Source organism: Danio aesculapii, chromosome 23 (assembly GCF_903798145.1).
Source record: "Danio aesculapii chromosome 23, fDanAes4.1, whole genome shotgun sequence".
NCBI lineage: Eukaryota > Metazoa > Chordata > Actinopteri > Cypriniformes > Danionidae > Danio > Danio aesculapii.
Genome location: NC_079457.1, coordinates 21,708,170 through 21,723,367, shown reverse-complemented (window position 1 = coordinate 21,723,367; position 15,198 = coordinate 21,708,170). Strand labels below are relative to the sequence as shown.

General features: G+C 35.3%; 1 protein-coding gene across 1 annotated transcript in view; it reads right to left on the bottom strand.

Moving 5' to 3' along the window:
* The window catches only part of hspg2 (heparan sulfate proteoglycan 2), a 187,612-nt gene that overhangs the window by 21,323 nt on the left and 151,091 nt on the right, over positions 1-15,198 (bottom strand). The window contains 19 exon segments of the mRNA XM_056448664.1: positions 368-589; positions 681-779; positions 856-964; positions 1,850-1,959; positions 2,082-2,184; positions 2,289-2,433; positions 2,678-2,762; positions 5,188-5,205; positions 5,639-5,755; positions 6,426-6,573; positions 6,707-6,819; positions 7,747-8,013; positions 8,095-8,192; positions 8,938-9,094; positions 10,546-10,806; positions 12,129-12,308; positions 12,697-12,892; positions 14,354-14,535; positions 14,716-14,850. Of these exon segments, the coding sequence (XP_056304639.1) occupies positions 368-589; positions 681-779; positions 856-964; positions 1,850-1,959; positions 2,082-2,184; positions 2,289-2,433; positions 2,678-2,762; positions 5,188-5,205; positions 5,639-5,755; positions 6,426-6,573; positions 6,707-6,819; positions 7,747-8,013; positions 8,095-8,192; positions 8,938-9,094; positions 10,546-10,806; positions 12,129-12,308; positions 12,697-12,892; positions 14,354-14,535; positions 14,716-14,850 (2,745 nt within the window).

Below are 15,198 nucleotides of genomic sequence, written 5' to 3'. Positions count from 1 at the left end.
TAAAAAAATTTTTTTTTACTAATTTAACTAATTTTACAAAAAATAAATGACTTTTATACCAATTTTCATTCATTTGTTTACTGCACGTTTTATTACCTTAACAAGTCTCATTTTCACTTTTAATATTTACCTTTTTTAATCTATCTACACATTCATCCATGAAATTAATAAAACCATTAAATTACCACAAATATGTTGAATATTATATTTTTAATCAACATTTCTCAAAATATCTTCCTTTTGTGTTCAACAGAGAAAAGTTACTTACAGATGTTTGGAACAAGTGGAGGATTTCTGGTTGAACTACACCTTTAAGTACCCTTAGAAATACAGTAGATTGTGATTTGTTGTCCATCAGATTTCTCACCTGTGCCAAGCTCATATCTGAACTCGACATGTCCATCCACCATGGACACCGCCACAAAGTCCTCCACTTTCATCTTTTTACCCCCGCTGAAGAACATCAGGCCATCTGGATCCATGGGCTTGAACTCCATCTCAACGCGAAGGTCATTGTGAATATTAGTGAGAGGAGGATATGCGATATAAGACTCTTCTCCATCAAACAGTGGTGACGTTATTAGAGTACCTGAGACAGTCATGAAGAGGAATAATGTGTATATGTGTATAATAGTGTATATATATAAATCCTTTAAATTTGATTGGATATTGAGTTTTACCATCCATGCACTTGTTTCCAGACTTGCCCAAGTGGCAGCGACAGTCATAGCCCAAACCACTGGGCCGGTTAATGCAGGTGGCATCAGGTCCACAGGCCTCTGTCGAGACAATGAGCAATAATGAAGCATGCTGCTGATCTGACAAATCCGGACTGTGATTTTTACAGAGTCTGACCTGTGTGGCAGTGCAGGGAGGAGTGATGCTGACAGTTGCTGCCTGTGAATCCTCTCTTGCAAGTGCATTTGTAGAGGCTTGCCACAGAGTCTTCACACGTGCCGTCGTTCTGACAAAACACAACAGATGACTGCTTTTCACAGGGCAGTAATAACAAATGCACATAACAGTAGCTGTAAGTGCTGTCCTTTACCATTTGTTCAAACATACTGATGTTCTGTTGATGTATATTTTCTCCCATGTAAGAGGAGTTTGGAGGGTGTAACCTTTTTGCACATGATTTGTGTTCCTTTTTTCGTTTTCTTTTTCTGATAATACAATTTATCAATCTTATTGAGAATTGATAATAATATATGTAAACATCCATAAATATGTGTATATGTTAGTAAATATGTATAAATGTTATAGACATATAATTTTACAAAAAATGTGAAATGGGTTATAGTCTAAATGTACTACAAAAGCACATCATAACACTAATAGCAAATAGGTTATCTAATCATTTACCAAATAAATTAATACAACAATTTCTAAAGAGCAAAATAATAATAATAAAATTATAAAAACCCTTAAAAAAAGGAAATAAATCAATAGATAGATAGAGGTAAAGAAACATCATGCCAAAATGAAATAATTCTAAAACATTCTGCTGGAATCAAATATTCTATATAGAGTAAAATAATAACAAAATGATTTAATGTTTCAAATATTATGTTAGATATGTTCTAATGATAAAGTAAATGTTTCAAAACTTGACTTAAAGATTGTTTGTTTTTAGCTATAAACCATTGTTATGTGTCATTTATGGCTAACCAATCTGTTATTTGTATACAGTAATATTTCTTTGTTTTTTGCAAAGTGAAAAGTATACAGAGAGGAAGTGAGGACTCTTATGTGAAAAGGGGGGTCACCTGCGTTGTGAATGGCCATGGCAGATATAGAAAATAATTTAACTGATGAGTTCTAAACAGTTGTATTTTCTGTTATAACTAACCTGACAAGGGCGATCCTTGCAGGTGGGACAATTCGAAACTCCAGTGGAACTTTTATCAAGATCCTTGAAAATGACCTCATCGCCTTGGATAATTAGCTGTTTGATACAGCCTTGAAGATCACAAAAACATAATGAAATATTACTATTGATAACAATTGCACAATGATACATTCTTTGACCCTTAATAGCAAAAAAATCCATCTGCTACATAATAATATGATGGTTCTCTCACCAACAAAGCCAGTTTTGAGGCCTGCAGTTTTAGCAAGCATGCTGTAGTTTGGATAACCACCAACAAAAAGCTCCTCGTTCAGATCCAGGCCCTTGAATTTTCCCTACTCGGACATAAAACATTTCACATTTAGTTAACTGCTATGAAGCCATCATTTAACACAGTTTATTAAGGTGAAATCATAGAAATGGAGAGAGGAATATACACCTGTGAGGTTCCGTTTACAGGAGCTTGACCATCCACAACCAGAGAGCCCTGAGTCTGATTCCTGTACAGGTGAACTGTGTGAAACTCGCCTAGTTTTATGGGTGTAGGGTAACGAATAGTTGCCATCCCAGAGCCCACATCAAACCTGCAAAAGAAAAAACGTGTTTAATCTGTTGGAGCTGATAGCCTTGTGCTCTGGGTATCCTGAGGTAAAGTCCAAGAGATCAAGACCCCTCTCTCTCTCCGACTGTTTAATATACTGTCCTATCCTAATAAAGGTAAAACAACCCCCCACAAAATAAAATAAAATTACAAAAAAGAATTAAAACAGAAAAAAAAGCCAAAAGCCTACATTCTTCAGGTTGTTATGATATCAAAAGCGAAAGTACCTGAATTCAGGGCGTCCTCCTAGCAACCCAAACGATATGAAGTCAGCGCCGGTGGTCTTCTTTTGTCCGTTGTAAATGATCATACCTGGATATGAAAAAAACGTTAAGTCCATTGCTGGCATTCACTCTCTTAACCATGGAGCACAAAGCCATTTTCTGTCATTTTAAGCTGGAGGTAAAGCAGCATGCTGGGGGAGAAGCTGCTGCCATGTTCAGCATTTTTCAATGCCAATGCAAGCCACATGCTTGGGCTCATGCCTTGACTCTGCAATGTCTCCATCAAATGGCCATAATAAGATGGGGTGGTACAGACCAGTGGCTCTCAATTAATTAGTTAGGACTAAAAAAACTAAAACTACTATACTGCCACAGTGTTAAATTTCCATATAAGATCTAATCGAAGGAAAACCTTTTAAGGACCACTGGTACACATCATGCACTCTGGGTTATTAATGAGCATTTCAAAGAGTCACAGATAAGCTTGCTCAAAATAAATTGTCAGTGTTAATTCATGTAAGATGCACATCAAGTAATAACCATATCATATTTTACATTTGTTAGGTGATCAAACTATTAGGGCCCTATCATACACCCAGCACAATGCGGCGCAAGGCGCAAGAGTTTAAGCTCGGCACAAGAGTCGTTTTGAGCCACGCTGTTTAAATAGCAAATGCATTTGCACTCATATGTGCGCCCATAGGCGTTCTGGTCTAAAAAAGGAGGCGTGCTGAGGCACATTGCTGCCGTGTTGTTATTTTGAGAAACTATAATAGACTGTTCTATAGACCAAAACAAAGCTGCTCTATTGTCCAGCGCAGACGATTGTGTGCGCCACGCTTCCACATTGCTTAACACAGACAGGATGTACAGCAATACGCAAATATCTTTACAAATGAAAAAGAATTAAAATATTAAGGATATATATAGGATATAATAAGGATATATATATATAGGATATAAAGATAAAGGATTAAAATATTACAAAAATAATATTTTCTAGCCTACATAAATATAAAAACCTTACTTTCATGCCTTCTTCATCTCGGGAGACTTTTTCAGTTTATTCATAACAATTTGTATACAACTTTTGTATAATGTTATCATTATTAGCAGTATTATTTATTATATCCATATTTAATTTGTATTATTAAAAACAAGCTTAGATTTGCCCACCTGTCAGGTTTTAGACCACATGGGCCACAGCATGTGTATTTGGATATAACTCAGTTTATTTAACACACTTCGTTATCATTGTTCATGTATTTGTTTGCTGGAAATTAGAACTGAAATTAGAAATAGTTTTGAAACAAATCTTTGCGCTAAAACTAAATTAATTATTTATAGGCTAATGGATATCTGTGCGTACAACACGTTTCCCTATCCATGAGAGTGAAAGTGAAAGTAAAGAATGAGGAGGCTCATCTCTCATTCTCGCGCTGTAGATGCTCTATTTGTATCTGTTTTCCCTCTAGTGAAGGGTTCTGTTTTTACACTTACAAAGTCTGTCACGTAAATAGCAAATGCTCTATGGCACGACGCAAGTGACCCTTAAAGGGAATGGGAGATGAGACTCTGATTGGTTTATCCTCAAAACACAGCTATAACTCATTAAGAAAATAAGCTCAACCTTTTTAGACCATGCGCCACGGCGCAGAGCGGATTTTTCCATCCTTAAAATAGCAAAAGTGGATTCTGACACGCCCTTAATGCTTATGCGCCCTGCACTTTGCGCATGGATCGTCAAAATAGAGCCCTTAGACTTATTTTGATTTGTTTTAAATGCACCAAAATACTGTATATTTGTTATATTCACTGAGAAATTTACATATAGAAACACATACACACATATATATATATAAATATAAATATATACATATACATATATATATAAATATATACATACACACATATATATATACATATATACATACACACACATATATATATACATATATATATATATATATATATATATATATATATATATATATATATATATATATATATATATATAGTAACATTTGGATTCATAATGCAATGGAAAGCTCATTTACACTATACATTTCTATTACACTACAATTATCTAACACTCTGTAAAATTTAATCTGTAAAAACATAAAATTACAATTCATTACTTGATGCTACAATAATTTAAGTAAAAAGTAAAACTCAACCAATCATTAAATCTGTGTTTTTAGATTAAAATGTGGTGCCTAAATTCTCTTGTAATATCTAAAAGAACTGATTTTAGCTTTCATAGAAATGTTAAAGTCTTTATTACACTAAAAATGCAGACACATATTGTATATGTCACTACAACGTATAGAAGCTGCAGTTGGTTGATGATTCCATTCCTGCATCATGCTGCAACCAATTCAATGAAAAGCAGAAGTGCCTTGATGAACATATAATGAACATGCCTTCTATGTTCATAAGGGCCCTTCTTATGGGCCAGTGAGAGTGTGCTGAGCTGACATCTCAGACACTCTCAGGTAAGCAAGCAGACTCACCGGCATACAAAATCAGCCCTTCATATCACAGAGAGGTGAAGGAGGGTAAAGAACAAAAACAATCATTGAGTTCACATACAGGAAACAAACATGTAAAAGGACTAAAAAAAACACTAAAATACAGTGTTCTCCTCACATAGTAGCCTACATTCCTTTCAAACTGACAATACACCTAAATTTAAACTCATGTCAAGGTGTCAAACCTGTATGGCTTTCTTTCTTCTGTGGAACAAACAACAAATTATTTTTTTCAAGCTTCAAAAATGTGTAGTTTTCTGTACCACGGTAGAAAGAAGTCATACACATTTGGAATGACATACAGTAAGAGTGAGTAAAAAAGTGGAGAAATAACATTTTTTTGTGTGAACAAAGTTAACAGTTCAAGTTAACATTAACTCATAAACAATTCAAAAGTGTGTTTAAAGGTGCTTGTGGTTTTAAGGGTTCTTACCATCAACATTGTCCGGCCTGAAGGTAATTTTGATGCTGAAAGCCTTGTAGGAGTTTTTGATGGTGGGCAGTGTGAGGTATGAGAGGGGCTCTTGAGTGAAGTAGGGCATCACTCTTTCTGGAAGACCACATGAAAACCGACTGAATGTTAAAAAGGCAGGCAACACAACATCTCTGAAATGTTTCAGCTTTTTAAATAGCATTTCACAAAATGACAAAATGATATCTCAAAAGAATAATTATGATAATTTAACAATATTTTGCTGAGTGTGTTTTTGTGTTGGTACATTGGTTGGTTTAGGACTATCATGCATAAACAGAACACTAAAACCACCAGTAGTGTTGTCGGTGCAATAGCCTAGTGGTGTGCCTGTCGACATCTGGTGCAGTAGCACGTCAGGTCGTCCCAAGTCCAAATCCCGGCTCAAGGACATTTCCCTACCCTACGGCCCTCTCTCTCCCCAACTTTGCTTCCTGTTTCAATACTGTACTATCTCATAAAAAAGGCAAAAAGACCCCCCCCCCCCCCCCCCCCCCCCAAAAAAAAAAAAAAACAACAACAACCCACCAGTAGTGTGTTAACAAGTCTCTGTCTGAATGAGCAAACTAAAAACTGCTGATTTATTTAGTACCAAAACAAAGTCTTTATGAATTAATCATTGAATCACTGACTCAAATAATTAATTCAAAAACAGATTAATTCAACAAAAAGAAAGGAAAGGAAAGAAAATGTTCCTGAAATGTAACTTACTAACACAAACATTTCACTCAAGTTAGAAGCTACTAACCATGAACATTGAGTCTGGTGAAGGCCTCAACTTTCCCTTGTTTGTTAGCAGCTGTACACACATATGTTCCTGCATCTGATTCAGTCACACCCGGCACAGTCAGTGCATGGCCATCCTGTCTGCATTTAGAGGGCAACTCATTCCCCTCCTACAGGAAGTACACTAGTGGTTAACGATTTGTTCATGAAGCGAACCATTTTTAGCACTCCAAACAGAACTGTTTAGTGAACATATGATTTCATTTCATTTAGGTCAAGTTTATCCACAAAACATACGGTTACCTTTGACCATGTGATGGTTGGCACTGGGTACCCAGAAGCAATGCATGGCAGGACCGCATCAGAGCCAATTGTGACTTCCTTTGACTCAGGCAGTGCAGCAATCTGAGGCAAGGCTAGAAAATGTGCAGAGGGCAGTTTTATTTGAAGAACATCCCTTTATTACGTTGCATTTAATGCAACAAAGTACAAAACTCCCTTTCTAGAAAACACTGAGCTTGATGTCTATTTTATAGGTGTCAATCTTTAATTCCCATCCACTTTTTCAGCAGCATTCTGGGAATGTTTTCTTAAAGGCATTTACAAATACCATCATTAAAGTTTCATAAGCCATTAACTGAGGCCATTTACAATGTGAATCAAAAATGACTAGCTTTCAATTGAAGAAAAATGTCTTTGAAAAATGTAATGTAAAGACATTCTGCAAAATCAATAAAAACCCTACTCAGTTACATCATTTGAAGTGCTTCATGACAGTGGGAAGAGCTAAAAACCTCTTGTCATGCTTTACTTGTTGTGACTCTGGTGAAAGTTTCTCTACTCTATTATGGATAACTTTTCTGTATGAATTCAGCTTTTAAACACAATTGTTTTAAAAATTAAGTTGAAATAACACAAACAGATGGGTTATACAATTAATTATACAATCTCAGAGCTCAAAACAGGTCTGGTCTGGTCTTTAAAGGATTATCAGTCATTGTTATAATAAATTTGAGATGTTTTTAGAGATGTTAGTTGTAAAACACAACTGTTGCACTATATTTTCTGGCCCTGACCCTCTGATTGGTGGAATTTTCTGTGTAGAACTATGGGTAATGTTGTTCTGAATCAAAAATACTAGTTAATTAGCATTATTTTAATAAATTAAGCTATATTCGTGCAAACCAGATCAAGAAAATGTATGTAATACCAATTTAAAATACATTTCTCCCTATGGAGGAAATAAAAAGGGTTTTAGACTATTTTAGACTGACCCATCTATTAAAATCAGTGGCAAAAGAAATACCATAAGCATCCTGAATATATCGTAATAACATACTCACACTGGATATTAAGCACCACATGTGAATGCTCCGAGCCCACGTCATTAGTGGCAGTACAGCGATACTGTCCTGAATCGGACTCGATCACTTGATCAATCCTCAAGATGTTTCCTCTTATTTCCACATGATCCGGAAGAGGGGCTCCAACTTTACTCCAGCGTACTGTGGGAGCGGGGTCACCAATCGCATGACATTCAAACTCCACTGAGTTTCCCACCATCACCGTCTGCACTGATGTGCGCACGTTGATCTTCACTTTAGGAAGAGCTGTTAAGACAAAAACACAAAGTTAAAGGTTGGTAACTCAGGATCTAGAAGCTCATTTTATTTTGGGAATCATATGGGGACCTTGAATGAGGAGTTTGGCGCTGTCCTGAGCCTGTCCAAACTGACTTGTAGCTCTGCAGGTGTAGATTCCCTCATTGCTTTGCTCAAGATTCTCAATTCTGCATGAAAAATAACAAACATCACGATTTAAAACACACAGAGAATAATTCGATGCTTTATATAACACAAATACTATATACTCTATTGTAAAAACAAAAAAATAACATAAAATGAACATGATGTTGGAATAAGAAGTAAATTAACATTTTCCCTCTGTTTTTCCTCTTTCAACAGCATTAAGAAATATCAGCCAATCCAAACTTTGTTTTAAATGATGAATATCAATATTGAATTTAATGCAATATAAAACAAACATGAATGTGTGAAAATGTTTATTTTTTTATGTGAAATAATGATTTAATAATTGAATTAATAAATAAGAAAACAAAGACTTTAATGAATTTTATTATAGTATAATTTACAGTATGTTAAACTATGAATAATTAACACATTTTAATGCAATATAGTATAAATATGAATGGATTAAAATGTGTATCTTTTTATGTGAAATAATGACTTCAATTCAAATGTTTGGGTTCGCTAAAAATATTTGTTTAAATATTTTTTGTTTACTATTGAAATATTTTACATTTTTATAATTATATTTTAGTGGTTTTAATGTTTATTAGATAGGACGGTAGAGAAGGAGACCGAGGGAAAGGACTGAATGCCTTAAGAACCTCAGTGCTATATGTCGACACACATAATCACCAGGCTATTGGTGCCCAGAACATTTTTACAATTTTTATCGAATACATTTATCTTATTACACATTGACAGTTTTAATGTTTTGTAGACAGTCACCTGAGAATCCCATCTTTGATGTGATGGTTTGGTGGCAGGACTCCTCCCTCCTTCAGCCACTCAATCTCCATCCCTCCTTTAGCAGCGCAGGTGAACTCAACAGCACTGCCCAGAGCCTTCACCTCCACCTGAGGAGAGACTTTCACTGACAGAGAAGCTGCAGAAAACACAGGACAGAGCTAAGGATGGGGGAAAAGTGAAAAAGTTTGTGACCAGCCCAACATTTAGAATCAGCAAGATTTTTTGTTCTATTCTATTAACCAAATCTGTATTTGTTTAATCAAAAAATAAAATAAAACAAATTAAATTGTTATATATAACTACAATTTGAAACCACTGTATTATTGAATGCAGTTTCAGGCTTAATTTGTGATTTAATGTTGAATTTTCAGCATCAATGCTCCAGTCTTCAGTCTATCGTCACATGACTTTTCAGAAATTATTATAATATGATGATCTGCTGCTTAAGAAATATTTATCAATACTACATTATTATTATTATCAATGTTAATACATATAAATACCATTATAAATATATTCATTCATTCATTTTCTTTTCGGCTTAGTCCCTTTATTAATCTGGGGTCGCCACAGCAGAATGAACCGCCAACTTATCCAGCATATGTATTACGCAGCAGATGCCTTTCAGCCGCAACCCATCTCTGGGAAACATCTATACACTCTCATTCACACTCACACTACGGACAATTCAGCCTTCCCAATTCATCTGTACCGCATGTCTTTGGACTGTGGGGGAAACCGGAGCACCCGGAGGAAACCCACACAAACGCAGGGAGAACATGCAAACTCCACACAGAAACGCCAACCGACCCAGCCACCTACCTTCTTGCTGTGAGGCGACAGCACTACCTACTGCGCCACTGCGTCACCCCATTATAAATTTATGTACTTGTATTAATCAATGACACATTGAATGGTTCAATCATGAGTGAATGTAAAGACATTTAAAATGTAAAATGAATGCTGTTATCTTGAACTTTCTCTTCATCTAAAAATCCTAAAAAGTCAAATTTACCAACGTTACATGTTTTCAACTGATCATTTTAAGATTGATTATTATTAATGATTATTGTGATCAGAAATTATTCTAATAAGATTATTTGCTTTGTTATCAAGGATCATGTGACAACAAAGACTAATAAGGAATAGATAATATTTATAATATATACAGGAATAAATAATATATAAAACTACATTCAGTAAGAAAACAGTTTTAAACTGTAGAGATATTTCACAATTTTACAGATTTTAGATTATTAATGATTGTTTTGATCATAACAAAGCAGCAAATAATCTTATTAGAATGATTTCTGAAGCATCATGTGACATCAAAGACACTGAAAACTTAGCTTTACATAAAGCACAGGAATAAATGTTATTTAAAACTACATTCAATAAGAAAACAATTATAAAATATAATAATACTTTACAGCTTTTACTGTATTTTGATCAAAATAATACAGCCTTGAAGAGCAGAATATGCTTTTTTTTTTAAACATCTAAGAATCTTACTGATCCCAGACCTTTGACCGGTACTATATCTGTAAGAGTGGTGTGTTCACACATACTGAAAGGACCAATACTCACATCGGACAGAGACTTTGGCCAGTGCTTCGCTCTTGCCAACCTTATTGCTGGCCACACACCTGTATGTGCCTGCATCGTTTTCTTTGGCCAGGTTGATCTGCAGGTCTCCTCCCTGCAGCTGGGCAGTAGAGGGCAGGCTGCCGTTGACTTTAGTCCATTCATATCTCAGTGGTGGTGTGCCGTGGGCAAGGCACTGCAGCCGGATTACTTCACCCACGCGCACAGACACGTCATCGGGCAAGGAAGTGGCATAAGGTGGGGCTGCGCAAACCAAACACGCGTCAATTAGAGGATGTCGGATAATTACAGTTGGCTTTACAAGAGCAGGAAAATACGCTCCACACTTGTCTGAGAAATTTGCACAGCTGATAAAATGTTGTTTTTAAGTTAAAATATCTGACCAAAACAAAATATAATCACACATAATTGCAAAATGTGACAGAGTAGGACTCAGCTCGCTCTGGTGGGGAAAACTGGGTTTGGGGGGGGACAACAAAAACGATGGCATACTTGGTAGCACTCCAGTCCACGGTTTTATTTACAGTGCTATATACACAATATATATATATACACATACACAAGTGTCCAAAAAAACAAAAATCAAAAGTAATAAAGAAACAACAAAACAGAAAAAATAAAGATAAAAAAATATATTTATACAAAATTAATCTAGTATTCACAAGGGGGTTAGCTTCTGACACCAATTGTGACAGTTTGAGCTCAGTTCTGGGTGGGAGTCGTAGGAGTTTGGAGTGTGAGTAGTGGTGTAATGGTTGGTAGAAGTACTGAGAGTCTGGATAGCGAGTTTTGTGTGCATATTTATTTTGCTGCTTTATTGTCTTTATTCTTGTTTTGTTGTTTGTTTATTTTTGTATATATTTTGACTACTTTATTTTTGGGATTTGTGGATTGGACACTTTGCACTGTAAATAAACGCACCTTTGCACCATAGTGCTACGTCAGCTGTGCCATAATTTTTTGTGTTTCTTACTTCACACAATTACCCATATCAATGCCTCTGTGTGACACAAAAAGAGAAAGATTGCGTAAGGTCGTAAAGAAAATATTTTTTCAGAATATATTAAAATATCATGACATCTAAACTTACGACATCTAATTTAAAAAAGAAGATTAAAAAATAAATAAGTACATTATAGAAAGTAATAATATTTTATGAAATGTTGAAATTGTATGTATTTTGTACAGCATGTTAAAATTAACACATTTTAATACAACTTATTATAATCATTTTATACATTTCATTTATAACTTTTTTGGAGCTACTAAATAACCTTGTTATGCCACAAATTTACACTTTAAAATGGTATTACACCATTAGATGTGAAAATGGTATTATAGTAGGAAAACAAGTAAATTAAGCTAAATAAATCTCGGTTTTTTAGATTTATAGTAATAGTTTGTAGTCTAATCAAAATTTGTACCTTTTTGAAATACCAATCCATTTCTGGAAGTTTGTTTTAAATAATGTACAAATATGTCACAAAAAGATGAAGGTGTCTATATTTATTTAGTTTTAAGTTTTAAAGAATTTAGTTTTTGTTCTGGCAAATAAAAGTACTCACTGTCTACTTCCAGCATGATGGTGACTTCACTGGTGCCCAGATGGTTAGTGGCATTGCAGACGTACTGACCAGAGTCCTGGCGGCCCACGTTAGGCAATATCAGGGTGTTGTCCACAATCTTGTGTCTCCAAGGAAGAGACGAGCGTTCTTTAAACCATGTGATGGTGGGTTTTGGGAATCCTGTAGGTAAGATAGAAGAGCTTTAGGACACACTCTTTAAAATTAGACTGTAAGGTTTATTACAGGTACTTTTAAATGGACAGTTCACCCAAAAATGAAAATTGCCTCACCATTTAACTTACACTTAATTGGTTCTAAAAATTTATGAATTTCTTTCCTCTGTTGAACACAAATTAAGACATTTTGAAAAATGTTGGAAAATAGCAGCCATTGACATATATAATAGGAAAAAAATACTACAGAGGTATGTTTTTTCCAGCATCTTTGTGTTCTCGACGGAAGAAAGACTCAAACAGGTTTGAAACAAGTGGAGGATGAGTAAATACTGACAGAATGTTCATTTTTGGATGAGCTATCCCTTTAACCAAGGGCTGACAGTAGCACCTACCATGGGCATCACAATGAAGTGTGGCAGTTGAGCCCTCTACCACTATTATCATGGGTTCACGGACACTGGCACGGGGAACAGTTGGGACCTGAGGGCCTCCTTCTACAAACACCTCCACTCGAGTCTCAGTTGTGCCCTGGTTATTCTGTGCTGTGCACACATAAGTGCCACTGTCCTCCGGCCGGGCAACCAACACCTACAGTGGAGATCATAATTACAGAAAAGTCAATTTTATCAACACTGAAGTAACCACTTAGTCCTATTTAAAGTTATCCTATACAAATAAAAGAGCCATTTTTTAACATAGTTTATGAGTTACAAATATTCTGAAGCACAGTATGACATTTGAAAAATATGATCATAAAAAACACTTTTAAATCCCTTTCAGTCATTGTATTATTATACATCAATGTCAATTCAGCACTGAAGAGGGTTAGGATCTGATCTCACTCAGCATGCAGTGTCTTGCTGTTTAAGAGACCAAACATCCCATTAGGAGGAAGAAAAAAAAAAAAAAAAATCAAAAAGGTTCCTTTTCTTGCATTTATTGCCTAATCAGTCAGAAATTCTCATGCAGGTCAATGAGCGTGTCACACAGAAAAATGGATAAAGGAGGTTCTTGAAGTTAAAAACAAAGAAATAATTAAATGGTAGCCCAAAGTCCTGATCTAAACCCACCTAATCATTCAGCAATTCTCATTTAGGTCAATGAGTGCTGTCACACAGAAAATTGGATAAAGGAGGTTCTTGAAGTTAAAAAGAATGAAATAATGAAATGGCAGCTCATAGTCCTGAACTAAACCTTGCAAAAAATCTCTGTAAATGCCTTAATGACAAAGTTACGACTAAGAAAGCAACTTCAGTCAGTGAAATGTGAAAGAGCAATGTGAAAACAACATAATAGCAGAGTGAGAGTGACTAGCTATAGTCATTCAAAGCAAGCATTTAAATCCAGGAATTTTGGTTGCCAATACGGTGACGATGTATGAAACATGGACGTTTTGGAAGTCTATTTGGCAAAAAGTGTCGATGGCTTAAAGGGATAGTTTACTCCAAAAAATGTATTTACACACCATTTACCAACCCCTTAAGTGGCTTCAAACCTTTATGAGTTTCTTTTTTTTCTGTTAAACACAAAATAAGATATTTTGAGGAAACCTGTAACTATTGACTTCCATAGCAGGAAAAACAAATATTATAGAAGTCAACAGTTACAGGTTTTCAGCGTTATTGAAAATGTTTTTTTTGTGTGAAAGAATTTCAGTTTGAATGAATAAAAAGGGTGAATAAATGATGACAGAATTTTCATTTTTGGGAGAACTATATTTCTAATCCTGTTCCCTGTTTTGACCACAAAGAAAGGATATTTGCTGAAGGGCCTTGGTTATTTAATAAAATGCTGTTTTTCAAGGACATACTAGCAATACTATTATTTTACTATTTATTTAAAATGTTACTATTTATTTACCATTTACTAGCAATACTTTAAATTTTTTACAAGGAGGATCAAATAATTTCTAAAAAAAACAAAACAAGTGTTGACAACCGTTCTCTAATTTTGCAATCTACTGTAAACACTGTACGAAACCTTCCTGATTAACATAAAGGACAAATAATAGGGAAATCAACATCGCCAATACAACAAATGATTCATAACCTGTATAATAGCACTGGAGTCCGCAGGCACGGGGCTGCTCAGCATTGTCTTGCGGTTGTTGTCCAGTCTGTGCCATCTGACTGAGGGTCTTGGTTCTCCAGCGGCCTGGCATTCAAGATTAATGGGATCACCGACCCTGACTCGCACTGGTCCTGCAGGGGTCACTACAGCCTTAGGAGATTCTTCCAATGAAATCAGACGAAAAAAGAGAGAGAAATGAGCAATATGCCTGAACAATGATAATAAATATAAGGAAAATCTCAAGCAGAAATAGTATATGTTAAGTGTGAAGAAAATAATATATTTTACAAAACCGGTTTACCAAAAAACAATATTAAAAGTCGCATTTAATGTTGTTATACCTCTCACAATGAGTGACACGATGCTATGAGTCATTCCGTACAAGTTGCTGGCCACACAGCGGTAGGTGCCTTGGTTTTTCGCCTGGGCGTTGGTAACAGTCATGACTGAATTCTCAGAACCAACCTTCACATTATCTAAAGAAGAGATGTTCATAAGGACATATTGATATGGAGATTTTGACATGCTCTGACAAATTGTTCTTATTTCAGTTAGTTGTAACGCTTTACAATATTGTATACATATGTTGCTTAACACATTTACATTACTACTGTACAGTATGTTTGATATGTAACGTTATTTTTATATGTATATGTACTGTAAGTTCTTTTCTTGGTTTGAACAAAACATTTATTGTTAATAATAGAATATATATGAACAATATCACACGAGTAGCAGTGCGATGTGGCTGTTTATCGGCACTGGTGGAAGGCATGTGACTGCAGGCCTTAGTGTCCCACCAGTGATGATATACAGCCACATTG